This window comes from Pristis pectinata, chromosome 1 (assembly GCF_009764475.1).
Source record: "Pristis pectinata isolate sPriPec2 chromosome 1, sPriPec2.1.pri, whole genome shotgun sequence".
Taxonomy (NCBI): Eukaryota; Metazoa; Chordata; class Chondrichthyes; order Rhinopristiformes; family Pristidae; genus Pristis; species Pristis pectinata.
In genome coordinates this window covers 45,931,430-45,958,539 of record NC_067405.1, presented here as the reverse complement: position 1 = coordinate 45,958,539, position 27,110 = coordinate 45,931,430, and the positions used below count along the sequence as shown (strand labels likewise).

Below are 27,110 nucleotides of genomic sequence, written 5' to 3'. Positions count from 1 at the left end.
TCAAGTAGCTCTTACATGGCAAAACTGCTTGTTGTTGCTAGTTTGAGTTTCTACCAGACCACTCAAGTCCAGACCTGATTGTAGCCTTGGTCCAAACATGGACCAAAGAACTGAATTCCAGTGTTGAAGTGAGAGTGATAGCAGTTGACCTAATTTTGATGAGCGTGGCATTAAAAGGCCTTGGTAAAACCACAGTCAATGGACATCAAGGGAAAAACATTCCTCCTGTTGAAGTCATACCCTGCAGAACATTTGTGGAATCATAGAAAATCTATGTTACAGGAGGTTGTTGTTTGGCCAATCGTATATGTGCACTTTGAGAAAGAAATAATCAAATTCATCATGTCTTCCAGTACTCTCCTGAGCACTGCATGTCGCGGCTTTTCAAATGCTTTATAGATACGTTGAGGATTTCTGCCACCACCACCACCTTTTTAGGCAACAAGTTCTGGTCCCATACTATCCTCTAGGTGGAAAACAGATCCTCATCACTTATCTAATCCTTTCATCAAACCTGTGCCCCTCTTTTGATTCATCTGCTTGGGGGAAAATTGTCCTCGTTTATTCATCATAAACTCTTCATAATTTCAATCATGTCCTTGTCTTCCTTTGGCCTCCTCTGTTACAAAGTTAGCTTACACAGTCTTTCCTCACAACAAAATTTTTTCAAGCCTTGTTGATTATGATTGTTGGAGGCAAATTATCTCAACCCCAGGATATTTGTGCAAGTGGTTATCAAGGCAGAGTTAGCTGCCCTGCCCAGATAATTTCTTCACAAAGTCAGAATGATTGCACAGTTTCAAATCCCTTTGCCACACCTCAGAAATTGAAGGAGTCTGTGTCGATAAAATCAGTAATAAGCAACTGCAGCACCACTAAAGTGCCGGGGAATGACCATCTCTAAGAAAGCATATGACTATTTACTCTCTTCCATTGTCAAATGCTCCTATCAACATCCTGAAAGGTAATTGAGAACAGAAGCTTAATTAGACCAGCAGCACAAGTATTGTGACCAAGCAAACACGTCCTACACTGGATATCCGACAACCAAGGCACAACTCAGAAGTGTGTTGGAAGACACTTGATTGGATGGATGCAGCTCCAATAACATTCAAGAAGCTTAAAATGATCCCTTACATTCCTCACATTCCATAAATGAATTGGAAAAAATAGGAAAATCACTTCATTGTCTTCCCAAATTTTCCATTTCTATGATTTATGTTGGTTATGTATGTGCTTTCTCCAGTATGCTTTATCTTGTAACAATGCTGCCTTCATTTATCAGAAACAGCTTCACCAGAATTATAGAAAAAGTTCTTGGTATGAATCTTCATCATTATATGTTCAAGAAATGTCATTTGAATTACGTTACAAAGTGTCTTTTAAAAATGTACTGCATAATTAAAGTTGAGTAGCAAATATATTATTTGTCTTGTCTATAAGTTGATGTTTCCATTGTGTTTTATAAAATTAAAGTCCAAGTAATGTTTCCTCTTATTGCATGACCTTTAATGTTCCCCACAAAAGAACATTAAGACTTGCTGTATTTTGCATTGTCAAGGGAAAAGTTGATTGGACTTTTATTAGGCTTGTATATGAGAAAGTAATCCTTCACGTCTGGAACTTGTCAGGGAGAAAAAAAATACAGGCATTACTGTACTGCTTAAAATTTCTAAAAGGTAATATTGAGCACTGATTCTTATTTGAATAATGGCAGCAATACTAATGTTATCCTAGATATGTTCAATCTGGATTTGCTTAATGTGGAGTCTGTTGAGTGATCTTACATATAAAAAATAATTATGCATTAAAAGCATTAATCATGACTTAATCTCAGTTTAAATTACACTGATCAACAAAAGAATACCAGTAATTTACACTTTGAACTGCAGTTGGTTTTGTGTTTTTAATTTAAATATTAGATAATTTTGAACTTGTTTAATGAAATAATTAATTTTACAATTGTTTTGTGAACTTTGAGACATTTGGAAATATTGGCAAGTATTGTGTTTGATCTGACCTGCCAGCAATGCTTTAGAATTGCACTTGCCCTCGCAGTCGCGCGCATGCACGCACACACACACACACACACACACACACACACACACACACACACGCGCACACACACACACCCCTTTCTAGTGGCTGCTCTTGTTATAGATTCTCCCCATGTTATGTCAGCATTCCATTCCTTTGAATTATGTGTAACCTGAACAGTTCACAAATCGGAAATGCAGCTGCAAACTGAGTTCCCATATGATAAAATATGCTTGCAGTTCCACAGCAGCCAGCAAATCCATATTGCTAGTCTCCCTAACTCTCATTTGTATGTACAGGCTATACACAAGTCGGGCATTCGTCAGCTGGGGAAGACTTGTAAAGGAGGCCCTGCAGATCTGGCAAATCTGAACACCTGACTACCTCTGCCATTCCATGAGGTGGAACAGGGTGAGAGTTGGTGGCTTGGCCTCAGATGTTAGATGCTCAGGCCTTGCCACAGAACACCTGTTTCCCTTTTGACTGCTGTGTCAGTGACCTTGGAACAATTTTTAAATGTTTCTGATAATTTTTAAATGTTTCTGATGATCAGTGATATTTAAAAACTGTTGAAGCGACTTTAATTAATTTAAAATATTACTAAAACAAAATAAATGTCTTTTGGCTGCCTATTAAGTGCTAGAAATTAATTAAAAGCATTAAGTAAAATTTTTTTTTAAAAAAGCAGAGGGGCAACTTTTTCACCCAGAGGGTGGTCCATATATGGATTGAGCTGCCAGAGGAAGTGGTTGAGGCAAGTACATTAACAACATTTAAAAGGCATTTGGACAGGTACATGGATAGGAAAGGTTTAGAGGGATATGGCCAAACAAAGGGTAAATGGGACTATCATAGATGGGCATCTTGGTTGGCATGGACCGGTTGGACCGAAGGGCCTGTTTCCATGCTGTATGACCCTGAGGTCACCTCTCGTTCTTCTAAACTCCAATGAATATAGGCCCAGTCTGCTCTGTTTCCTCATAAGACAACCACTTCATCCCAGGAATCACTCTAATGAACCTTCCCTGCTTTGCATGGCTTAAATGAGGAAACTAAACTTGCATGCAGATGTGGTCTCACCAAAGCCCTGTATGGTTGTAGTAGTATTCCCCAATTTCTTTAATTGATCCTTTTTGCCAACAATAGTGTGGGCTCACCAGAAAATCTGGTCCAAATGTTTCTGTTCCTTTTAATATACACCTTTGAGTTAATGGAACATGTCAACTGCGATTAATTGACAGCCCAAAGGTAATTTTTAATAATATTTTTACATGTGGTATAAATAGTTATTTGTTAAATCTATCAGTATGTTTGTCATCTGCTAGCAGTATAACAGCCAGAGTTATATGTCACAAAACAGATGCTGATTTGACATCTAGCATATTTTTTAAAAAATGGTTTCAGCAAAATCATATAAGCTAATTGCTGGAATTTGTTTAACAGCAATATTTTGTAGTTGAAAGTCACCCATTTGTGTTCTGTATTTTGGTGTTCTCTGTATTCCAGGAAAAGGATTGTGATGGCAATCAAAATTAACATTTTTTAAAATAATTTATTAGTGGAATGGTAACTCTTTTAATTTGAACTAAAGTAAGAAATTAAAATGATTATAAATATTATTAGTTACCAAACTCTATTTTTTGCGTGTTTTAAACTGATAAATGATTAGCGGAAATAATGACCCTGTTTGCTATAATTACATTAAAATGTGGTGAACATCATCTAATTTTTGTACTTAATATGCAAAGATTTCCACTAGATTTGCAGTATAAGTCATTGAAATGCCATTATTACAAGAATAAAAATTGCAAGCACCATTTATTCAGGGAAGTAAAAGGCCTAGTATAGATCAGGGCTTGGTGTTTATGAATAATGAGACATCAAACCTTGCTCTGCCATTCACCATTACTGTCTGTCTGAATAATTACACTAAAGTGGACCACAGATTAAAACCCTGAATTATAAGGCCTTAGTTGCTGTGTTAAGTGATACATGAGAAATGTTAGACTTTCAAATATGATCAGAAAGTGTCTGTTTTAGATAATGCAGTTGGAAACTGATAGATAAATTAGTGTAAATATTAACAGCTAAATCTCTCCAATCTATAGTGTGAAAATTAGGCTGCTGACTTAAATGTCTTTTTCGCAGACCTCAATTTCTGTGCAAAGATGCAAATAGCAAGGATTAATCACAAACTTAAATATGAGCTCAGACGAGTAAACTGAGAGAGGTATATATAAATCACCTGAATCCAAAACTTGGATCAGAAGATAAATCTCTGCTAAATATCATTCTTAATACTAGTAGGACTCCCTTCAAGTTATTGAATCAAGGGTAGATAAGTTTATGATTGCATTATGACCTGGATAGTGACTTGTATTAGGCATGTTAGGATTTCATTAGTATCACGGGAGTGTGTGTAATATGTTTAAGCTTGACATTTAAGATTTATCCAGAAACAGTAAAGGATCAGCATTTACTCCATGTGCTTAGATAAAATGCGAAATATTTCTTGCACTTACACCTTTTAAATGCACAGAATAAAGAGGAAGATGCTAGGAAAAGTGTTCTTTGTTAAAGATGGATTATAAGAAGCCATAGTTGCAGTACCAGTGAGTCTAAGGGAATTTTATGTTGGCAGCGGAACCCTGGGAGAGTTACCATGAAGTTTGAAAATGGCAGGGACACAATTAGTGTTAGGATGTGGGAAAAATGGAATAGGTATAGCAGGATCTTGGAGTATTGAGGAGGATTTTTATTTTAGAAGGGGTTTTGTGGGAGTTGAAGTATTACAGTATGATTGTACTGAAGGTTGGCCTGGGTTTACGAGTATTTTGGTGGATGATTGTTGGATATTGCTGCCAAAATGTGACAATAATAATTTTAATTATTTGGCAGTGGTTGAAAGGGTTGGGGGGAGCATTGATTCTCAATGTGGAAATGCTTTATGGTGGTAAGGAAATAACAGATGGAGAATGGGATGTGTGGTTTATTGAAACCAAGCTCAACAACAACAACAACAACTTGTATTTGTATCACCCCTTAAAGTAATTAAAAAAAAACTCCCCAAAGTGTTTCACAGGAGCATACTGAAACAGAATCTGATGGTATTGAGATATTTGGGCAGATGATCTAAAACTTGCTCGAAGAAGTGGTTTTTAAAGGAGGAAAGAGAGGCAGAGTTTAAGGAGAGAATTCTAGAACTTGGGTGTTGGTAAATGAAGGTAAAAACCTAAATTAAAATCACCACTACTCAAATTGGAATTGCAGAAGCACAAGCTACTTCATGGCAGAGATATGGGATGGTGAGCTTTTGGAGGAACTTGAAAACAAGGATAAGAATTATGCATAAATGGCATAGAACAAGTTATGATAAGAGTGACAGAATTTGGGCTCTATTTCATGGGAAGTTGACCAAGAGTGCATATGAATAGTAGTTAATTCTAGAAATCACAAAAACATGGTTGAGGGTTTCAGCAAATGCGCTTAAGCAAAGACAGAGTTGGGTAGTTCTTTCATCTTGCTTTCATCTTTCCTTCACTATTGCTGGATAGTCCTCTCCGGCTATTGCCTGTCTGCTACCTGTCCCAGCTCATGCCTGCCAGCAACTGAACTACATTCTATAGAGTTTCCTAGATCTTTGAATGGCAGGGTCTGTAGCTTTACAGCTGACAATAAAATTTGAGACAATGATCCTTTAAAAGATTAGAAACTAATATTCCAAAAAAGCAAGCAAGATATTCTATTCATACTGTAATTTACAAAAATAACTTGCACCATGGGTTCCTAGTTTCCAAATGTTTACTGTATCCAATTATTCAACATGTAGGTGCCAACTATCAATTCCAAATATAAATATAGATTAATAGAACTTGCTATATAATTTACTCACATCAATTTCTTTTTTCAATTCTATCTTGTGGTAGGCACAGTAGTGTAGCGGTTAGCGTAATGCTATTACAGCACCAGTGACCCGGGTTCATTTCCGGCCATTGTCTGTAAGGAGTTTGTATATTCTCTCTGTGTCTGCATGGGTTTTCTCTGGGTGCTCTGGTTTTCTCCCACATTCCAAAGATGTATGTGTTAGGAAGTTGTGGGCATGCTATGTTGGCGCCAGAAGTGTGGGGTCACTTGCGGGCTGCCCCCAGAACACTCTACGCAAAAGGTGCATTTCACTGTGTGTTTCGATGTACATGTGACTAATAAAGATATCAACATCATTTTCATCGTCATTCATCTCGTTCACAATTTTCTTATAGCAGTACTCCCTTTTTCACTCTAAGTGAAATAAAAATGCAACTCAACAATTTTTCATTCATGTACATTAATTCATTTTCAACTTGCAAGGTAATGACTGTAAACTAAAATTCATGTGATTTCACAAACAAATTTCTTTAGTTCTGGTTAAAGAATGCAGGAGTAAAGAATTTGATCTACTTGCACAAACCTATGGTTGCTCATGAAGATCATGATAGCCACACCCCTTGAAGAACCCTGCTTTTACTGGATCTTCTGCTAATGCTACTGTGTTCTGAAACATCCCATAATAATGATATTATTAGCCTAAACAGAGGGATGTCTCCTCTGCAAAGCTGCAGGGCCTTTAAACCATCTGCAATCTGATGAAATGCAGAACTCTCTTCTGTTGTCTTTGCTATTGTTGAATTCCATTCTGATCGAAGAAACTCGTGACTGCTCTGTGTCAGCTGCTTAATTATGAGTCACTATGCTAAATTCTAAATTTGTCTAATTCTGTTCTTTCTCAGCAAAAGTTCCATTTGGATTTCTGTTCACTGATATTGTTCAAAAGACTTCTGCAAATGTATCCTTGAGTTTTGTGTGTTGTTTGATTCCAGATCATAAAACTTGTGAGAAGCTGGGAAATGTTTTAGGTCAATGGAAACAGAGTAGGAATAGAGAGAAATTAAGAAGCAACCTCTTTTTGAAATATGCAAGATCCATCTTGAGTAGTTCGAGCATAATGCACTTCAGGATTTTTCAAAATTCCATCTCTTGGGGATCACTGTTGGAAAAATTGCCAAGTAAAGTACATTTGTAGATGGCCTGCTTGTGCCTTTGTGTTCGCCTTTGGGCAGCTGGATGGAAGGGCCAAAGTACCTCTCTCTAAGTACTCTGGCAGACATGAGCTCATTTCTGTGATATGTTGACTGGAGAGGTATGTATGGTAATCATACATATATCATAAGCATTTAATATTGAATATCTTTGGAGAAATGAGCTATTTGAGTAGCCGGCTCACAAAACTTTACAGAGTCTGAGTTCACTTCTACTTCACTGGAAAGTATTTGGCCTTTATAGGAATGAATCCTTGCAAGAACCATAATTCCTGTCTCTCTGCACTTAAAGAGGCAACATTGGAGGGAGAAGAAAGCAGAGGGGAGAAATGCCTTTCATGATGCTTAAAAATGCCTGTTAACAATTATTAAGGCTGAAAGGGAAGATAGCCATCAGAGTTTCTTAAGATATTTTAAAAAGAGTTAACAACGTGAACATTGGTCCAATAGAAAGTGAATCTGGAGAATTAATAATGGAAAACAAGAGACAGCAGATGAGTTGACTAGGCAATCAGCATCAGATACATGTAAAATCCCAGAAACAGCTGCAAATCAGGAACTGGAAGGGAGTGTGGAAGCTGTGGAAAATTACAATCACCAGAGTTGTGGTACTGAGCAAACCTTTGGGAGTTTCCAGGTCCTGATGGACTTCATCCTCAGGCCTCAATAGAAACAGCTTGTGAGATAAGTTGATGCATTGGTTTTAACCTTCCAAAATTCCCTAGATCCGTACAAGATTTCATTAGTTTCGAAAATAGTAAATGCAACTCCTTTATTTAAATAAAAAGGTTATTGTGGAAAATAACAGCTCATGGCACAGAACATATTAGTGAGAATATAAGATTGGCTGCTTAATGGGGTGCTGGGACCTCAGTTTTTCCAATTTAGATGAATGTTTTGGATAACAGCACTAAGGGGATTGTTAAATTTACTAAAGGATACAAAGATAGGTTGGCAAGTAAATTATGAAGAGGACCGAAGGTGGCCTGTATGATCCTAATTAAAATGTCTGCTCAGAAGAAGAGCTCTCCCTATTCAAGTAGTTCCATGAGGCAACGAAGCCATTTGTCTTATATGAAAATGAAACATCACCTCTGTTCAGCATTAATCCTGGTATGACCATTTTAGCACCTGCTGGATTTGGTATCTTCTATTCTTCTCAACTACACTTTTGGAAATGATCAAGCTGGCAAACCTTTTGAATCAAGGAGAGACAACTGCTTTTTCAACATCAGACTATTTCAGATTTTTTTAAAAATATGACACTCACTCTCCAACTTGTGTGATGAATTGCAGCTCATGAACAAGTTACCTGATGCATTAAGAAAATTGGCATGGCATACATATCAATAAAACAGTTATCAAGTCACAGGCTACCAACATCCAACCTATGAAGCTCTGATCAACGTAGTTCTTTTAATACTTCAGCTCAATCCACTCCCCCTTTAACTCCCCTCCCACACTATCACTGATATGTCAGTCCTCAGCCTCCTCCACTGCCAGGAGAATTCCAAGTGCAAACTGGAGGAACAGCACCTCATTTTCTGTCTTGGAATCTTGCAGCCTAATGGCATAAACATTAAATTCTCCCACTTTAAGTATACCCCCCCCACCTTCCCCACAAACACCCCCCCCCATCCCCGCCACCATGCTTCTTCTCTTCTTCCCTTTCCTAGCCTCTTTTTTCTCTACCTTTTTTTTCCTTTCTCCTTACCTTTGACCCATCCCCCAGTGGATCTGCTCTCACCTCCTCCCCCGCACCTGCCTATCACTATCTGCATCTACCTATCACCACCTTGTGCCCACCCCCGCCTCCCCTCTTTTGTCCACCTATCACTGCTCTGCTTTTCCCTCCTATATATTGGGCTTTCCCTTTTCCTATCTTCAGTCCTGAAGAAGGGTCCTGACCTGAAACATTGACCTCCTGCTTATCACAGTGGATACTGCCTGGCTTGCTGAGTTCCTCCAGCATCATCGTGTTTTTCATCTAGATTCCAGCATCTGCAGTCCTTTGTTTCTCTTCAGCTCAATTAATTCCAGCTAATTTATCCTTGGTAAACTTGATGAAAAAATAATAAGGCCGCCTTCACTTTTGTCAAACTTGCCTCTTGCTGGGAATGAGAATGCAGAGGTGTTTACCTATCAGGTCTCTATTGTCAGTATTCGTCTGTGCTGATGTGAACACTTTAAGTCAGAGTCTAGATTCATCAGCTTACACTTTTGCTATTTCAGAAAAATCCAGACAAATTAGATCCTACCTGGTATTTTTTCCATTTTAAAAACAGCTTCTGTCCCAGGATATTCAGAATAAATTTACTGATCAGGCACACTGATCCTTTGCTGTCACTCATCTCTTCCTAGTCACCATTTTGAATAACAAGTTTGGGAATCATTTTAACCTTTATGTTTTAGCATATTCTTCAAACTCAGGATGAGATTAAATCACAATTTGGATTGCATGGAGCGTGAGGACAACTGCTCATTTTCTGTCTTGGAACCTTGCAGTCTAATGGCTGCAAGAGGTCAGTAATTACCATCAGTTCTGCAGCAATATTTAGCCCATACAAATTGAAAAGGAAACTAACACCTGAATTGTTCATCGAGAAATAGAAGTCAGCCATATTAGTAATCATAATTTAAATTGGTAATTAATGTAAGGGTAGCTAAGAAATATTTATACTCAAGCTCTTCTTGTAAGTAAGCTATTATTAGCAAATATTAGAAATTAATTTTAAGTATAAGTGACTATTCACATTTATTCCCACAACTGGGTGAATTATTCCATTCTTATATAAGTTTTCTCATTCCTCAGTAACCATTGGATTTTCATTTTTTTGTTTATCTGAAGACTTTTCAGAGGTACTATGTTGCAAAGTTTAGGTTGGTTGTATAGAATTTGTTGAATGGATGCACTGAAATCAGCAGTTTTGAATTTTTATTTCATTAAGAAATTACCTATTTAAACTCTTGAACCACAAGACATTTCTTGCAAAGGATTACTGTTGTTACATACAATGTTGACACATTTGTATTCATGTGCATTTGTGCTTAACATAATTTGTTCTGGCATAATATAATGCCACGGGAAGATTGCTCTTTAAATACCCATGTATATGCTTTTCATTATTGCTGCAGTACTTTGATTAGTTAAGTGCAGCAATTGTATATTTTTTTCAACAAGTATTTTTTTCATAGGGACTATTTTGTTGTTAATGTTAATCTCTTTTTTTTATCTTCATTGTATGGATCTGCTAGCTTTTTAAAATAAAGTCTAGAAGAGCAAGATTTCACGTGAGCAATAAGGTGTCTATTAAGTTGATATCATGAACTAGCTTGAAAACTAACAGACTAGATAATAAGACAACTGAAGACTACAGTAATAGACTGATAATTTAAGACTTTTTACCTTATTCACTTGTGCATGCTGTCTATATGATGTCAAGTTGGCTAGAAAGTACTTTTTCATTTCATATGACAGTATGTGGCAGACATGACACTAAGGCAGTGAATGAACTGTTTACACAGTACATGTTGTTTCTTAATACTTTGTCTGTTAGTCAGTCTTTGTCAAATTTGATGTCAGTCACTGAAGAAACCTTAGACCTTCATGCTCATTTAGTGGTTGAATGTACCAGTTCTGCTTCTACATTATGAAGATAGGCTGTCGAAATTTGAAATGGTGTCTTTTGTTACTCCCCTTGTGATGTTCAACATTGTCATGGTTTCTTTAACTATGATTTATCCTAGAAATAATATGTTTATTGATCAAGGTCTTATTTGTAGGAAGAAACTGATTCTGTAAATTTATGTTTGCACAAAAATAAAATGAAAGTCCTAAGGAACTTGATTCTTTGCAGTAATGAAGGATCATAACTCTTAAAAGTATAGGATAGCTTTATACAAAATTTGTATTCTGGCCCAAAGTGGTGGTCAGTATTCTCTTCCTGTGTCAAAAATCATGGTTTTAAATATCACACTGCAAGGTTGCTCACTAATAAAAGTAAATTTTAAAACAAAGCTATGATTTGGAAAATTTGTATTACGTATGAACTTTGATATTGGATTGTCACTTTTTTAGGGGAAAAAGATGTTTACACTAGGTTATATATTGCTTTTATGGAGTCGTAGAGTTGTACAGCACAAAAACGTGCCCTTCGGACTGTCACATCCATGCCAACTTTTTTTGCCATCTACACTAATCTCATTTGCCCGCATTAGGTCGGTATCCTTTTATGCCTTACTTATTCAAGTGCCTATCTAAATGTCCCCTTAAATATAGTGATTGTATCTGATTCCACCATCACCTCTAGCAGCGAGTTCCAGATATCAACTACTCTCAAAAACCTTTCCCATCCTTTCCCCTTTAAAACTCTTTCCTCTTGCCTTAAACCTGTGTCCTTTTGTTGTTGATACCCTTACTATGAGAAAAAGATTCAGATTATCTACCCTATCTATGCCCCTAATATCAGAAATCTCCTTAGCGTCCATTGCTTCCAGGAAAACAAGCCCAGTCTATTCAATATCTCCTCATTATTAAAGTCCTCCAAACAAGGCAGCATCACGGTTAGTCTCCTCTGCACTATCTCAAGCACAAAGTGCAGTCTAACTGGTGTTGTAAAATTGCAATATAACGTTACAACTTTTATATTCTATGCCATGACATATGAAGAAAAGCATGTCACATGCTGCCTTTACTACCCTATCTACCCATGTTGCTACTACTCCATGGTCAACAACCTTGAGAAAGGATACCCTGAGGCCCTCTTCATCATCGTAGGGGACTTCAATCAGGCCAACCTCAAGAGTGTGTTACCAAGATACTATCAGCACATCTCCTGCTCCACCAGGGGTGCCAACACCCTTGACCACTGCTATACAACCATCAAAGATACCTTCCGAGCCACCCCTTGTCCTCACTTTGGGAAATCAGACTACTAGGCTGTGCTCCTTCTCCCTGCATACAAACAGAAACTGAAACGGGAGGATCTGGTACGGAGAGTCGTGCAGTGCTGGTCTGAGGAAGCAGATGAGCTCCTACGTGACTGCTTTGAGACAGTGGACTGGTCCATGTTCAAAGACTCAGCTGCCAGCCTTGATGAGTATGTCACCACCATCACGGACTTTATCAGCAAGTGTGTGGAGGACTGTGTACCAAAGAAGGCAATACAGGTGTTCCCAAACAGGAAACCATGGATGAACCGGGAGATCCACTCCCTACTGAAGGAGAAGACTGCTGCACACAAATCTGGTGATCCTGATCGGTACAAGAAATCGAGGTATGACCTTCAAAAAGCTATCAGGGATGCCAAGAGGCAATACCAACTCAAAATAGAGTCCCTGACCAGCCGCCAGTTATGGCAGGGCTTGCATGCCATAACAGGCTACAAGACAAAGTCGGGCTGCATAGCTTAACAACAGCGCATCCCTTCCTGATGAACTTAACGCATTCTATGCACGTTTTGAACAAAAGGGAAGTGGATTGTCACCATCCACCCTGACAGCCACCAACGCAGCTGAACCTGCGGTTACAGTGGAGGACATAAGATCAGTCTTCCGGAGAGTGAACACGAGGAAAGCACCTGGCCCAGATGGTGTCCCGGGCCGCGTGCTCAGACCTTGTGCTGATCAGCTGGCAGAAGTATTTGCGGACATATTCAACCTCTCCTTTCTTCAATCTCAGGTTCCCTCCTGTCTTAAGAAGACCACTATCATCCCAGTACCAAAGAAAAGCAAGGTAACATGCCTCAATTACTACTGACCAGTGGCTCTGACATCCACCATCATGAAGTGCTTTGAGAGGTTGGTCATGGCACGCATCAACTCCAGCCTACCAGACAACCTGGACCCATTGCAATTCGCCTGTTGCTGAAACAGGTCTACAGCGGATGCCATCTACCTGGCCCTACACTCACCTCTGGAGCATCTGGACAGTAAAGATACATACATTACACTATTGCTTATTGACTACAGCTCTGCCTTCAATACAATAATTCCAAGCAAGCTTGTCACCAAACTCCGAGACCTAGGACTCAACACCTCCCTCTGTAACTGGATCCTTGACTTTCTAGCCAACAGACCGCAATCAGTGAGGATTGGCAGCAATACCTCCCGCACGATTATTCTCAACACTGGTGCCCCACAAGGCTGCGAGCTCAGCCCTCTACTCCCTATACACTCATGACTGTGTGGCCAGATTGTGCTCTAACTCCATTTACAAGTTTGCAGATGATACCACCGTTGTAGGCCGTATCTCAAACAGCGATGAGTCAGAGTACAGGAAGGAGATAGAGAGCTTAGTGGAATGGTGTCATGACAACAACCTTTCCCTCAATGTCAACAAAATAAAAGAGCTGGTCATTGACTTCAGGAAAGGGGGCGGTGTGCATGCACCTGTCTACATCAATGGTGCTGAGGTTGAGACAGTTGAGAGCTTCAAGTTCCTGGGAGTGAACATAACCAACAGCCTGTCCTGGTCAAATCACGTAGATGCCACGGCCAAGAAAGCTCACCAGTGCCTCTACTTCTTCAGGAGGCTAAAGAAATTTGGGTTGTCCCCTTTGACTCTCACCAACTTTTACCGATGCACCATAGAAAGCATCCTATCTAGATGTATCACGGCTTGGTACAGCAACTGCTTTGCCCAGGACCGCAAGAAACTGCAGAGTTGTGGACACAGCCCAGCGCATCACAGACACCGGCCTCCCCTCCTTGGACTCTGTCTTTACCTCTCGTCTTGGTGTAGCAGCCAGCGTAATCAAAGACCCCACCCATCTGGGTCATTCTCTCTTCTCTCCTCTTCCATCGGGTAGAAGATACAGGAGCCTGAGGGCACGTACCACCAGACTTAAGGACAGCTTCTACCCCACTGTGATAAGACTATTGAACGGTTCCCTTATACAATGAGATGGACTATGACCTCACGATCTACCTTGTAGTGACCTTGCACCTTGTTGCACTGCACTTTCTCTGTAGCTGTGACACTTTACTCTGTACTGTTATTGTTTTTACCTGGACTACATCAATGCACTCTGTACTAACTCAACGTAACTGCACTGTGTAATGAATTGACCTGTACGATCGGTTTGTAAGTCAAGCTTTTCACTGTACCTTGGTACAAGTGACAATAATAAACCAATAACTAGGAATTATGGACTTGAACTTCATGGTCTCTTTGTTCATCAACATCTTTTAGCACCCCACCATTTACTACCAATGCTTCACACAATTTTCCATCTGGTATCTATCCTGCTGTAGTCTTAGACAAACTTCCTCGCTATCCACAATACCACCAACTTTGGTGTCATCTGCAAGCTTACTAATCATACTCCTATGTTCACATCTAAGTCATTAATATGTATCATATACAACAGGGGTCCTAGTACGATCCCTGGGGTACACCACTGGTCACTGACTTCCAATCAAAAAGGTATCCTTCTATCATAACCTGCCTCATAACACCAAAACAATTTTGGATCCAGTTAACCAGGTTGCCTTGGATCCCATGTGCCTCAACCTTCTGGACCAGCCTGCCATGTGGGACTTTGTCAAATGCCTTACTGAAGTCCAGTAAATTTCATTGCTTCTTCAAATAAAAAGACGTTTAAACATTGCTGATTTTATGTGAATCAGAACCTGGGATTTTTAAAATACATTTTATAGTGTGCGTAAGACCAGTATTTATTGCCTAGTCTGAATTGCCCTTGAGAAGGTGGTGTTGAGCCACTTTTATTTTGAACAACTGCATTTCTGTGGGGAAGACAGTTTCCCGATACTGTTGGGTAGGGAGCTTTGGGTTTTGGATCCACCTGTGATGTTATAAAGGAAGGAATGCCTTTGCTGAAATAAAACACAAAATGTTGGGAACACTCAGCAGGTCAGACAACATGTTACAGGTTGAAGACCCTTTTTCAGAACTGAGAAAGAGAGAAAACAGGTTAGTTTCGATGGCAGTTAAGGTGAAAGGGGAATGGGAAGGTCAAAGGGGATATCCCTGAAATGCTGAGGCCATGGTTGCCATTGGGATTAATCCAGTCGATGGGTTAATGTTGGCAGTTAGAGAGTGAGAATATAAATGAAGTAGCATAACAAGTTGCAAAATGTAAGGCTGTAGGATATGCCCAGTAGGTCAGGCTGTCCTAATAGATAGGGAAAAAGAACTGAATCACTACCACAGATGGATGACTTAGAGCAGAAATAGTCCATTGTGATGTAGACAGAGAAAGCAAATTACCTAAAATTATAGAATTCGAGATAAAGTCCAGAAGGCAGCAGCTTGCCCAGATGGATGGTGTAGTAGAGTTCCTTAAACTTATTTTAGACCTTATTATAACAGTGCAGGAGGCTACAGACAAGTCAGATTGAGAGTAGGATGGAGAATTAAAGTAACAAGCAACAGGAAGGTTTGGTTGCACCTGTGAATTGAATTCAGATGCTTCACAAGCTGGGCATCCAATCTGCATGTGGTTTCTCCAGTGTAGAGGAGACCACATTATGAACACCAAATGGAATACACTAGATATGAAGAAGTACAGAGAATCGTTCCCTTACCCGGGAGGACTGTTTGGATCCCTGGATGGTGGGAAGACAGGAGGTGAAAGGACAGATACTGCATTTCCTGTGCAACTTTGGGAGAGCAAACACCTGACCTTTTGATATGATCTGATTGATTGTTTACCTTTGTCTATTGCAGGCTGTTTTTGCCACCTAGTGTGTGTTGTATCTTTGCCAGATTGGCATTGCATTTTTAGATAGGCCTTATCTAGTGCTGGCATACTTTTCTGTATTGATTGAATCAGCATAGTGTCCTGGGTTAATTGTTATGGTTACACAATGATAACCCACCTGATGCAGACCCAGACCAGAAGATGTTTTTCTGGAGTAACGGAGTAACTGAGCAACTCTTGTTGATGGGTATTGTAGTATCCAACCCACAGAATATTCTGTGCCCTTGTTACTCTGTGCTGGTTCCAAGTATAGTTAAGGAAGAGTATTAATTCAGTAGCTGAGGGAGGATAGTTGGTGATAATCAAGAAGAGGATTCCATGCCTAGATTTGACCCAATGCTATGAGACTTTGAGGTTAGGAGTCAACTTTGAGGATCCTCAAAAGAGCAATTTTTCCTTGTCTGAGTGCCAAGTTTGATGCTGGGTGGTCCATGCAGTTTTATTCTGCTTGATATGACTGAGTGACTTGCTAAACCATTTCAGGGGCTGTTTAAAATCTGTAACATTGTTGTGGATCTAGAGTTACATTTGGAGCAATATTTTATTGATTGAATTTAAATCCTCCAGCATCCATGGTGAGATTTTAACTCGTGTTTCTGGATTGGCAACATAGCCCTCTAGATAACAAAACCCTTTTTTTTTGGACAAAAATCACAATGGCTGCTAGGCATCTGAAGTTTTTGTAATTAGAGAAGCCAAATTAAAACTTACAAAGCAAATGATCTTCCATCAGAACTGGAAAATAGTTGGTTATAAATGCTTGGATTTTGAATTAACAGCAAATAGCTAACGAATGCCGTCTCTTAATACGAAAACAGAAAATGCTGTTCTCAATCTGAAATATTGATACTGTTTTTCTTTCCATTGATGTTGCCTCACCTCCTGAGTACTTCTAGCATTTTCTGTTTTTAATTTTGTAATCTTTGGGTATGTAACCCTTGTTTATTTCAGTTCTGTTGTTAATTTAATTCTTGAAGTCCAGGTATCACTAGCAAATTTGCACTTTCTCTAAGATTATTACATATTTTCTCAGATGTGCTCAGAACTGTTCATGGTATTGCAGGTAAAGTGTAATCATGGTGTTAGTTAAAGTATTGTTTTATAAAGATGGTGTAATTAACAATAGAACCAGTAGTCTGTTATAGCCAGAATTAGTTGAATTGCATTTTCATGACATGGCGTTAAACTGTTAATGTTTTGGGAATCAAGCTGCATTCTGTTTTTTTTTGTGTAAACTATAAGTGCCTTAATTGTAATTTATTTATAGCAGATCTCCATTGGAGTTGCTTGCATTGAGACAGAATAGTTCCTCTGCAACAATCTGGGTGATAGCTATTGTCATATTACTAGGATCACTAATGTACAGGCAATGAATAGGTCCAATTATATTTTATTGTATTATTCTATGATTTGTTTCCAGCACTTTGGTGGTTGAGTTCAATGATTTGTTTTATTCTGAGAGGATTTTTTTTCCTTCAGATTATTATTATATACCTATTGCTTTGTCACTTTGAGGTGACAGAACGAATGGTTGGTTAACTTTTATGTAAACATCTATGTGCAGCACTTTCCGTCTTGTGTGCCTGGCTCTTTCCTCTGTATTCTCTCTCCCAACATCAAGAGTCCACATCTGCAATCCCATCTCCTCCTGTTTGCCAGTGCGCTCCACCAACTCTACTACCCTTCAGCATTTCTTTCTCCACTCCCTGTCCCCATCATCATGCTCTCCTAGTTCCTGCTTTCTCACACCCATCTTTACATAGAATTGGAACTCCTTCTGCATTTATGGAATTCTGATATTTTGAAGATGACTCAAAAGCTCCTTCACAGTTAGACTGGCTGAAGCTTAACTTATCTCTCAATGAGGGAATGTGCTAAGCCCATAAAGCACATGATAGTAAGTGCAAACTGGCTGCAGTAGTGGAACAGGATAGCAAGAGTTACCTCACTAGGGAATTAAGTTAGGAGCCCACACTTAGTTTTCTGAACTGGTACTCATTTTTGAGATCCGGCAATGTTGTTGCTGTTGAGGGATATTGTATAAACATTGACATGTATTATTCACTGCCACCTTGTGGAATTGTAGTGGAGTTGTATGCTGAAATAATGCTGACTTTAAAAGTGAAAACTCATTTCCTTTTCTGGGTTTGACAGTGATGTTACTTTTTTTTAAAGCATTATAAATGTCAGCCATATTACCACCTATTGATACAGGTACAGTAAGTAATTAATGTTTTCAAAATTGAATTTTCTTTTGAAAGAAAAGATATCATTTGGATTTGAGATGGAATTTTTCTCTTTGACCTGCTCTTCTACCACCCTCCCTGTTTGTTCCTAACCATCACATCCAACTCCATATCTCCCTGTTGGCTCTGGCTCACTTCTGTTTCCTTTGGTTTTTGCTATCACCGTCCCCTTTTCCCTATTTTCCTGCTCACTTTTACAAATCTCTTTGCCTTCTCTGCCTTCCCATTTTTGCCCTTCCACCATGTACTCCGTCATTGTCTTTCTGCCACATCTCCCTCCCCACTCTTGTCTTCTGTGCCCTGGTCACTCAGACTTGAATCCTTCCTTTCACTTTTTGCTTTGCCATTTTCTCTCACTTTGTCAGTTGAATATATTTTTCTGAGTCATAAATGGTTGTTTAGCTGACGGAATTTGCACTGGCCATCAAGCACCCATTTACATAAATCCTATTTAATTCTCCTCATATTCCCATCAACTACCCCCACATTCTACTACTCACTCATGCACTAAGGGTAATTTACAGTAGCTGATTAACCCATCACCCATGTGGGAGGAAACCCACGTGGTCACTGGAAGAATTTGCAAATTCCACACAAACAACACAACAGGTCCAGATTGAATCCAGGTCACTGGAGCTGTGAGCTGCAGCTCTACTAGCTTCTACCACTGTGTCATCCCAAAGTTCAAAAAGAACAAAGAAAAGCTGCAACAGGTATCTACTTGGTCTACTGTCATTCTTCCATATTGAGGCTGAGATTATTTTTCTATTATGAGATACGTGCAAAGTAATTTGGAGCAACATCCAGGAATTCTTGCACAAAGTAATAACAAGCCATCTCCAAAGGGAGCCCTTCATAATGTAACAAAAAACCTTTAATATTTGCAAATTTACGGATTTTTTGGCCAATGGAAACACCAATTCCTGGAGTCATTTGGCAATGAGATTGCATCTTTATCAACTAACAACTTCCGCTGTATTGTGCCTCCAGAATAACTATGGCATTATTCAATTATTGCAAACTCTTCAGAGGTTACAGTAATGTAGTATGTTGTATCTGTAAGGATGGGAAGCATAGTTTTTGGTGATCAAGAGACAAGAAGCCTCATTGTGAGTTGTGCAGCCTGACATTAATATGGTGGTCTTCCTGATAGCTCATCTTTTTCCATAGAACTGAAGAACAATTGAAAATCTAAAACTGCTGGTGTTGGAAGGCTGAAATAAGAATGGAAAGTGCTGGAAATACTCAGCAGGTCAGGCAGCATTCTCTGGAGAGAGAAACAGAGTTAACATTTCAGGTCAATATCCCTTTATTAGAATTGTTGGCGAACTGAATAAGTTTATTAAGTCCAGTCAGTTTGTGCTGGCACTTATTTTGCATATCTGCAGTAGTACTCATTGCATATGCTCGCTCTATTCCCAAAGCCCTTTATCTGTGTTTCTTGAAAACTTGCCAAAGTCTTTGCTTCAATCACTAATTTGCTGCATTTAGTGCCTTCCACAACCTTATAGCTCTTTTTTCTCCTGCATTGTTTTAAATTTATTTAATCATCTTGTTCCTTGTCCTGCCCTTCCTCCTTGCAAATCACTGAAAATGCTGTTGCTTTCTATTCCTTCGATATGAACATCTCTACTTTTCCACATTACCAAAGCATCCCCCAAATCCAGATATAATTGTTATAAAATTGAAACTTTAAACTCATTTACATTTCCTTTGCTGCTCAGAATTCTATAATTTTGACAAAATTGATTATCACTTCCTCTAGTTTTTTCCCTCTCATAATATGGAGGAATTCTCATGAGGTTCCAATTTTCTGTCTGCAGAAATAATCTAAAATAGTATAGAAACAACTGTAGTAATCACTAAATTTGTAAACGAATGCAGTTTTAAAATAATTTTCAACAGAAGGTTCAATAAGCTTTAAAATAATTAAACAAGCATCTTTCTTTAAAAAAAACTTTGGATCTTACCTAAGACTATCAGAGTTTCCCTAACTTTTGGTTTTACCTGTTGAGTACCACAAGCAGCCTTTGATGCTTTGATGGTAGTGGCATTATTCACTCATTTACTCATGTATGGTAGGAGACGAATTGCAACAAAATTCACTCACCAGTCCAAATTTCTATATGCAAGGTCGCTTTCCAGGAGGTTGTATTTTGAAGAGCAGTCCTCTGGACTATACCATGTTTTTTTTCTTTTCACTCTGTATAAAATGTTGTGGTCTACGCAGATAGGATGGATCTACCAATTGAAAGTGTGGTAGAGGCAAAAATCCTTAACACATTTCAAGAATTACTTGCATGTCCCCTTGAAGTACTACAAGGCTTCAAGCTTAAAACCTGGGAAATGATATTGAGCTGCACAACTTTTGGTTTGGTTTGCATGGATATGATGGGCTGATGATTTTCAGTAAGTTGCAGACTGCCACCAAAAATACAAGATTTCTAGCCCAAGTCAGATCTCTACATAAACTTATTCATCTTTGTATTTATGTTTTTCTTTCTTACTTTATTGGCTTTACATATTCCTCTTTTGCTCACTTGTATACATGCACATTATAATTATAGTTACATTTTTAGACTCCACATAACACAAAGGCATTCTTTTACTTTGAAAATTCATTTTTTTATATGTGTACACTGAAATTTAGTTGATAGGTTTGCTTCTAGCACTTTTGAAGGAATATGCTTTCTAAAATATTAGAAGACAAAGGCCATGTAATCAAAAGTAACAAAGCATCTTTTGTTACTTTTGTATTCTAAAAAAAACTTTAAATGATGAGGTAAAGTTTATGACCAGTTGTGGAGTTTTGCTTTGGAGTATTGTTTCCTGGATTAGTGCAGTGGGTAAAAGGTCACATTATATTCAGTCCAAATTGAGTTTCCACGATCTTTAGAACTAGTTTAAAAACATTGGGCAGGGCAGCTTCTGGCACAAATTAGTCATCATTCTACTGCTGCCCGTCATTATTCACTAGTGAAAATCTGCATTTATTGTGGTGTGTAGTGGCCTTCAGAGAGACTCAAAAATTAAATATATAAGGGCCTGTATTGTGCTGTATGGTTCTATGGGCATTGCATCAGCAAAATTGTCTGAAAGATAAACAAGTATCTTGATTGATTTTCAAGTCCTGCTAAAGTCCTGTGAACAGCTAGGTAGAGTTATTAAGTGCTATTTTTTTCTCTCATATGTTCATAGTAACATAAGAAAAGTAGTTTACTCATGAAATGTCCTTTTGCTGTGACGTTCCAGCTCATAGAAACAAAACGTTGGAAATTGATTGCATTTAATTTCTTGGGATCAGTCCAAAGCTGCATTGAATGGGTGTGTGTTTAATCTCATAATTGTTCTTGCCTCCTGCTGCTTTGTTAAGAATTAACATTTTGAATAAACTCTGCACAATTTGCTTCTGTTGAGATTAGCAAACCTCCTTACCTGTCCCTTTTGCGTTCAGATAATTTACTACTACTTCACCCCACTCTCACATTTTTAATCTGGAAATCTATATTATTATTAGTTTTTGTATTAACCACAATGTAAAAATCAAACCACCTACATACTCATTTAAGTCACACACACACACACACACACACACACACACACACACACACACACACACACACACACACACACACACACACAATAAAATAATAAAATTGAACGGTCCCAGCACTGATCCCTGAGGAGTTGGCACATCATATTGCAGCTGGACAAATAGTTGATTAGGCTGCACCTGGCATATTGTGCATTTTGTAAAGTTCGATTCAAGTCAGAAAATCAACCTTCCACCAATACTCTCTACCTTCTGTCACCAAGATAAGCTTGGATCCAGTTTGCCAACACACCTTGGATCCCATGTGCTTTAACCTTCTGGACCAGCTTCAATGATGATAGCTTTTGTTTTAAATGCTTTGTTGTATTTTTAAACTTGCATGTAACTCCTGAGTCTAATTTACGTTTTGCTCCCAGAGATCAAGGAAAAGATTAGTGCAACCTTGTTCTGGTATTTTGGATTCTTAATGTAATCATTAGTTGAGCATATCTTGACCTTGCAAGATCTGTACAGAAAAATGGCATTTTAAAAAATACAAATGGTTTCTGTAAAGGTACAGTATGTGCTACTGGATAATGAATGTTGCACAATGATGCACACAGTGCCTAACAATGTTTTGCAACTTTTGTGTACAGGTTGATAAAAATTAAAGAGTGGGTAGACAAGCATGACCCGAGAGCACTGGTCATACCTTTCAGTGGAGCAATGGAGCTCAAGTTACAGGAGATGAATGAAGAAGAAAAAACAAAATACCTGGAAGAAAACAAAACACAAAGGTTATTAGGCATTTTGTAAAGTTTTGTTTTGGTTTATAAATTTAGTTAAATGAAGAATAGGAGTTGTTTTTGATATGTATTTTGAAATTCAATTAAGTATTTTAAGTTTTCAGTGTTTGTGATGGGATAAAGTAGATAAATTAGTTAATTTGCTCTGAATGGACTTTAAATGGAGCAGCAGTAGAAATACTTGTTCTAATTTCCTAAGGTTCATTTGAATCATTGCTACTCATAATCCTGGTCTTTGTGACCATTATTCATTGTTAATAGGTTGAGGTTGCTTGCTTATTTCCCAACTGGACGTCTACTAAACATAACCCACTGTATAACCTAAATTCCAAAATATTTTCCACAAACAGGCCCCAGATTACTGATATTCCATTGATTTAGTTATCCTTTAAATTTGTTCATCATTTCATCTCCCTTTGTGCAGATAGCCTCTGATTCTACAAAACTGAGCAGAAGCTGGAGAATATTTAGTAATTTTTTAAAAATCTAAATCCGGCATTTCAGCTTAGAGTCAACTTTCAGTAGTTATGGGGAAAATTTTGCACCATATTTGAGCCCTGACTATTTAAAAGCAAAATCTCCTTTTTGCTGGTTTGCAGTATTAGAGCTGATCATGTAATGAACAGCAAATTGCCTGAATGCTATTGTGAACATCCCTTTTCTTCCCTTTGTGCCCCCAGATGTATTCTTCCAGCAAAAGGCCAGCCCCAAATGATCAGTGGTGCACAGTTTTGCTGACCATGTAGCCAGCTCTAACCCAAATCACCTTGGCAGCTGGTGAGATTCTAACCTAGCAGATAAACCCTCTTCTTCCCCAACACTGATTGTTGTCATCTGACATATAACTACTTGGAGGGAAGCAGTGTGCTGAAGGGCTGAGTTCATTGTCTCAGGTTTTTTCCAACCCAGTGCTGACAGCAGCTTCCTCTGGGTTGGGAGATTAAGAATGACCATCACACTGGATTGTCATTTTTGTCAGTCACTGCATCAGAATGAACCAAAGCATTCAGTATGCACTACATTTTCTATCCCATCCCATTTGGGTCATACAATAATCTTCTGATTCTTTCCTCTTAAAAAATTCTTGAGAACACTCTACTTCCTCACCTCTATTCCTTCAAGCCAGTACTCCCCTCATGGTACAGTCTGGCTCATGCTGGCTATCATTTGGTGGTGACAACTTTGGGCAACTCGAATGGGTCTTCTAGGGGATCGCTTTTGCCTCCTGCCATTTCAGCAATCCAACTGCAGTGACACAAATTGGTGCTGCCTGGAATATCAGGAGCAGAGATGGTGCACTAGTGCAAGAGCTGAAAGATTACATAGGGTTGTTGGGCTCCATGGAGTGTTCAGCATCGCTATAAAAGCCCTCCTGGATCAGCAAGATGTAGCTCTAAAGATAGTCAAATGGGCAGCTTTCCACCAGGGTGTCTGCGGACAGGTTATCATACGAAATGCTGTGGTGCAAATTGACAATAGTAGGAGTCTGGAAAAAGGTCCATAATGGGTACATTAGAGTTCTGAGAAAATAGCAAAGATTGTAATAACATGTTATTTAAGACGTTGAACTAAGATTGTAACATTGCACATTTTATTACTCAAATATTTTTTGGGGATATTATGCTCAACTTTTAATGTATAAGCTTTTTTTTTGAAACACTGTGATGGTTTATAATCTTGTTGAAGCTTTTGGGAGGTTTCTGACAGGCCATGGATAGCATGTTCTCAGGATAATCTTTGATTTAGGCTTTTCATTGTGTTTCATATGTTTATTCTCAATATTATTATAGGAAATATTTACCTTTGCGAAAAGGTCTAATAATTGGGGGATAGAGCATTATAAAATATATTTTGCCATTTGATGTTTTTGAGGTAACATCATTCTATTGCAAATTTCCAAAATATCTACATAGGATTTTTAAAAATATTTGCACTGAAATATATTGAATAGAATTTAAAAAAAGATCTGTTTGTGATTTAAGTGCTTTGGCCAAGATCATCAAGACTGGATTCTCATCTCTTCAGCTCGAATATTTTTTTACTGCAGGCCCAGATGAAGTGCGAGCATGGACCATAAAGGTATGTTTCATAGTCTTGTTGTCAGCCACACACAGTTCCACACTGTTGAATTCAGATTGATATCACTGACTTTTAAGCTTGTCATGGCAGTGGTTAGCTAGTCATTATGGATGAGGTTTTGTTCGTGTTAACTTTAATTATTTGTGAGCTGTTGAACAGTGAAAGTGGGGTGCATTGATTGAGGCAGGTAGCAATTGATTCTGCCTATTACATAGTATGAATTTCTTCATCCTGCAGAATCTATCTTCCCTCCTCCTGTGGTCAGAGATAAGGCACCTCAGTATTGTGCTTGCTTAATCTGTGTGACTGGGTTTGTCCCCAGTGAAATTGATGTTGCTTTTCATCTGGTATTTGCTAAGTTTGTTTGGGTTGTGTGTGGCTGCTTCTGTTGCTTTACTTCACTAATGTGGATTTGTTTTAAAATAAGAGATGGTATTAATATAATCTCTGATTGATAAGCAGAGTGTTTTATTGGGTATTACTCAGGAATACTTTCTTGAATTTACCATTTTTAAACTACTTTCTTATGGCTTCATACAGTAAGCATGATGCAGTTGAGTTCTTACCAACATTTATGGTAGTTCAAGATGTTGCCAGATGCAATACCCAATCACTTTTATACATTGGACTGATCCTCGCTTGCACTTTATAAATGCCACAGACACTAGCCCCAAGGGTGTGTTACCTTTGTGCTGCACAAGTTCCCAATGTGCATCCGGCATTGACACCATGGCCATTGTGGTACTAATGATTTTCAGGGGGCCTTTTCACTGTTTCCAAATGTCTCTGATGATCAGAGATATTTGAAGACCATTGGGGCAGAAAAAATTAACAAACTACAAATTATTTTTTAAAAAACTGCACTGATTTATCTATAACCACATGAACTTGCTACTAATTAAAAATGTAAATATACATTGAGATAAAGAAAATATTGAACATAAACATAAATGAAGATCAAGTAAGTGGAAATAGAAAATGCTGGAATTACTCAGCAGGTCAGGCTACATCTGTGGAAAGAGAAAGAGTTAACATTTCAGGTCGAAGATGCTTTGGCTGTGATGAAGGGTCTTTGACCTGAACATTAAACCTGTTTCTCTTCACACAGATTTGGCTTGACCTGTTGAGTATTTCCAGCATTTTCTGTTTTTATTTTTGATTTACGATATCTGTATTTTTTTTTGATTTCCAAGAAAATGGAGCTATGTTAGATGACCAGCTATGATTAACAGAAAGCTGAGGGTCCAGATATAAGGTATATCTGACTCCTTGGTTCAACAGAATGTCCCAGACACAATGGTGAGTCCAGGAGCAGTACAAGAGATTAGGTGCCCATGCATTTCACCTCCAACACATTCTTGACTTCCAAGCTGCAATGCACAGTCATGCAAGTTGGAAGGCACTGCCATGAATACTGCAGCTAGTAAGTGGATCCCTACAGATCTGCCAGCTGGGCAGCAGCGCATTCTAGCCTAATCTGTCTAAATCTCAATTTGTGTGCAATTTGTTTCACATTTAGATTTACTGTACTAATTAAAGTGTATTTAAGAGTGTCAAATTGATAGTTTTTCTACCAGTAATGAGTATGAAGTTAATCCCAATAATTGGTTTTATATACAGTATAATTAACCATATTCAAAAGTAAGATATTTGAGTTGTTTGCTGCTAAGTTGCTGCAAACATTTTACTTTCAAACTTAGTTGCTTTGGTTTTTCACTTCTTAAATGACAAAAAAAATTAATTATTTTTGAAAACTTTCTGCGGTCACTGTGGATACAAATGTTTTTAAATTTTATGATATTATTACGCTTTTTAAGGAGAAGATGCTGGGGAAGTTGAAAGACCTGAAGGTGGATAAATCACCTGCACCAGATGGACTATAGCCCAGAGTTCTGAAAGAGGTAGCTGAAGAGATTGTGGAGGCATTAGTAGTGATCTTCCAAGAGTCATTAGAGTCAGGGAGGGTCCCAGAGCACTGGAAAATCGCAAATGTGACACCGCTGTTTAAGGAAGGAGGGAGACAAAAGACAGAAAATTATAGGCCAGTTAGCCTGAGCTCAGTGGTTGGTAAGATTTTAGAGTCCATTATAAAGGATGAAATTTTGGAGTACTTGGAAGTATATGATAAAACAGGATGAAGTCAGCACGGTTTTGTTAAGGGGAGATCTTGCCAGACAAATCTGTTAGAATTCTTTGAGGAGGTAACAAGCAGGTTAGACAAAGGAGAGTCGGTGGATGTTATTTACTTGGATTTTCAGAAGGCCTTTGACAAGGTGCCGCACACAAAGCTGCTAAACAAGATGAGAGCCCATGGTGTTAGAGGCAAGGTACTAGTATGGATAGAAGATTGGCTGACTGGCAGAAGTCAGAGTGGGGTCCTTTCCAGGATGGCTGATGGTGACTAATGGAATTCAGCAGGGGTCAGTGTTGGGACTGCAACTTTTCACTTTAAACATTAATGATCTGGATGAAGGAACTGATGGCATTGTGGCCAAGTTTGCAGACCATAACAAGTGGAGGAGCAGGTAGTGTCAGAGGCAGGGAGTCTGCTGAAAGACGTGGATAGGTTGGGAGAGTGGGCAAAGAAGAGGCAGATGGAATACAGTTTAGGG

At 38.5% G+C, this 27,110-nt stretch overlaps 1 protein-coding gene across 1 annotated transcript in view; it reads left to right on the top strand.

The window, feature by feature from the left end:
* Positions 1-27,110, top strand: part of ola1 (Obg-like ATPase 1) — a 134,458-nt gene that overhangs the window by 91,233 nt on the left and 16,115 nt on the right. Inside the window, exons 8-9 of the mRNA XM_052013923.1 lie at positions 22,270-22,410; positions 24,402-24,498. Coding sequence (XP_051869883.1) covers positions 22,270-22,410; positions 24,402-24,498 — 238 coding nt within the window. The remainder of the gene's footprint in view (positions 1-22,269; positions 22,411-24,401; positions 24,499-27,110) is intronic.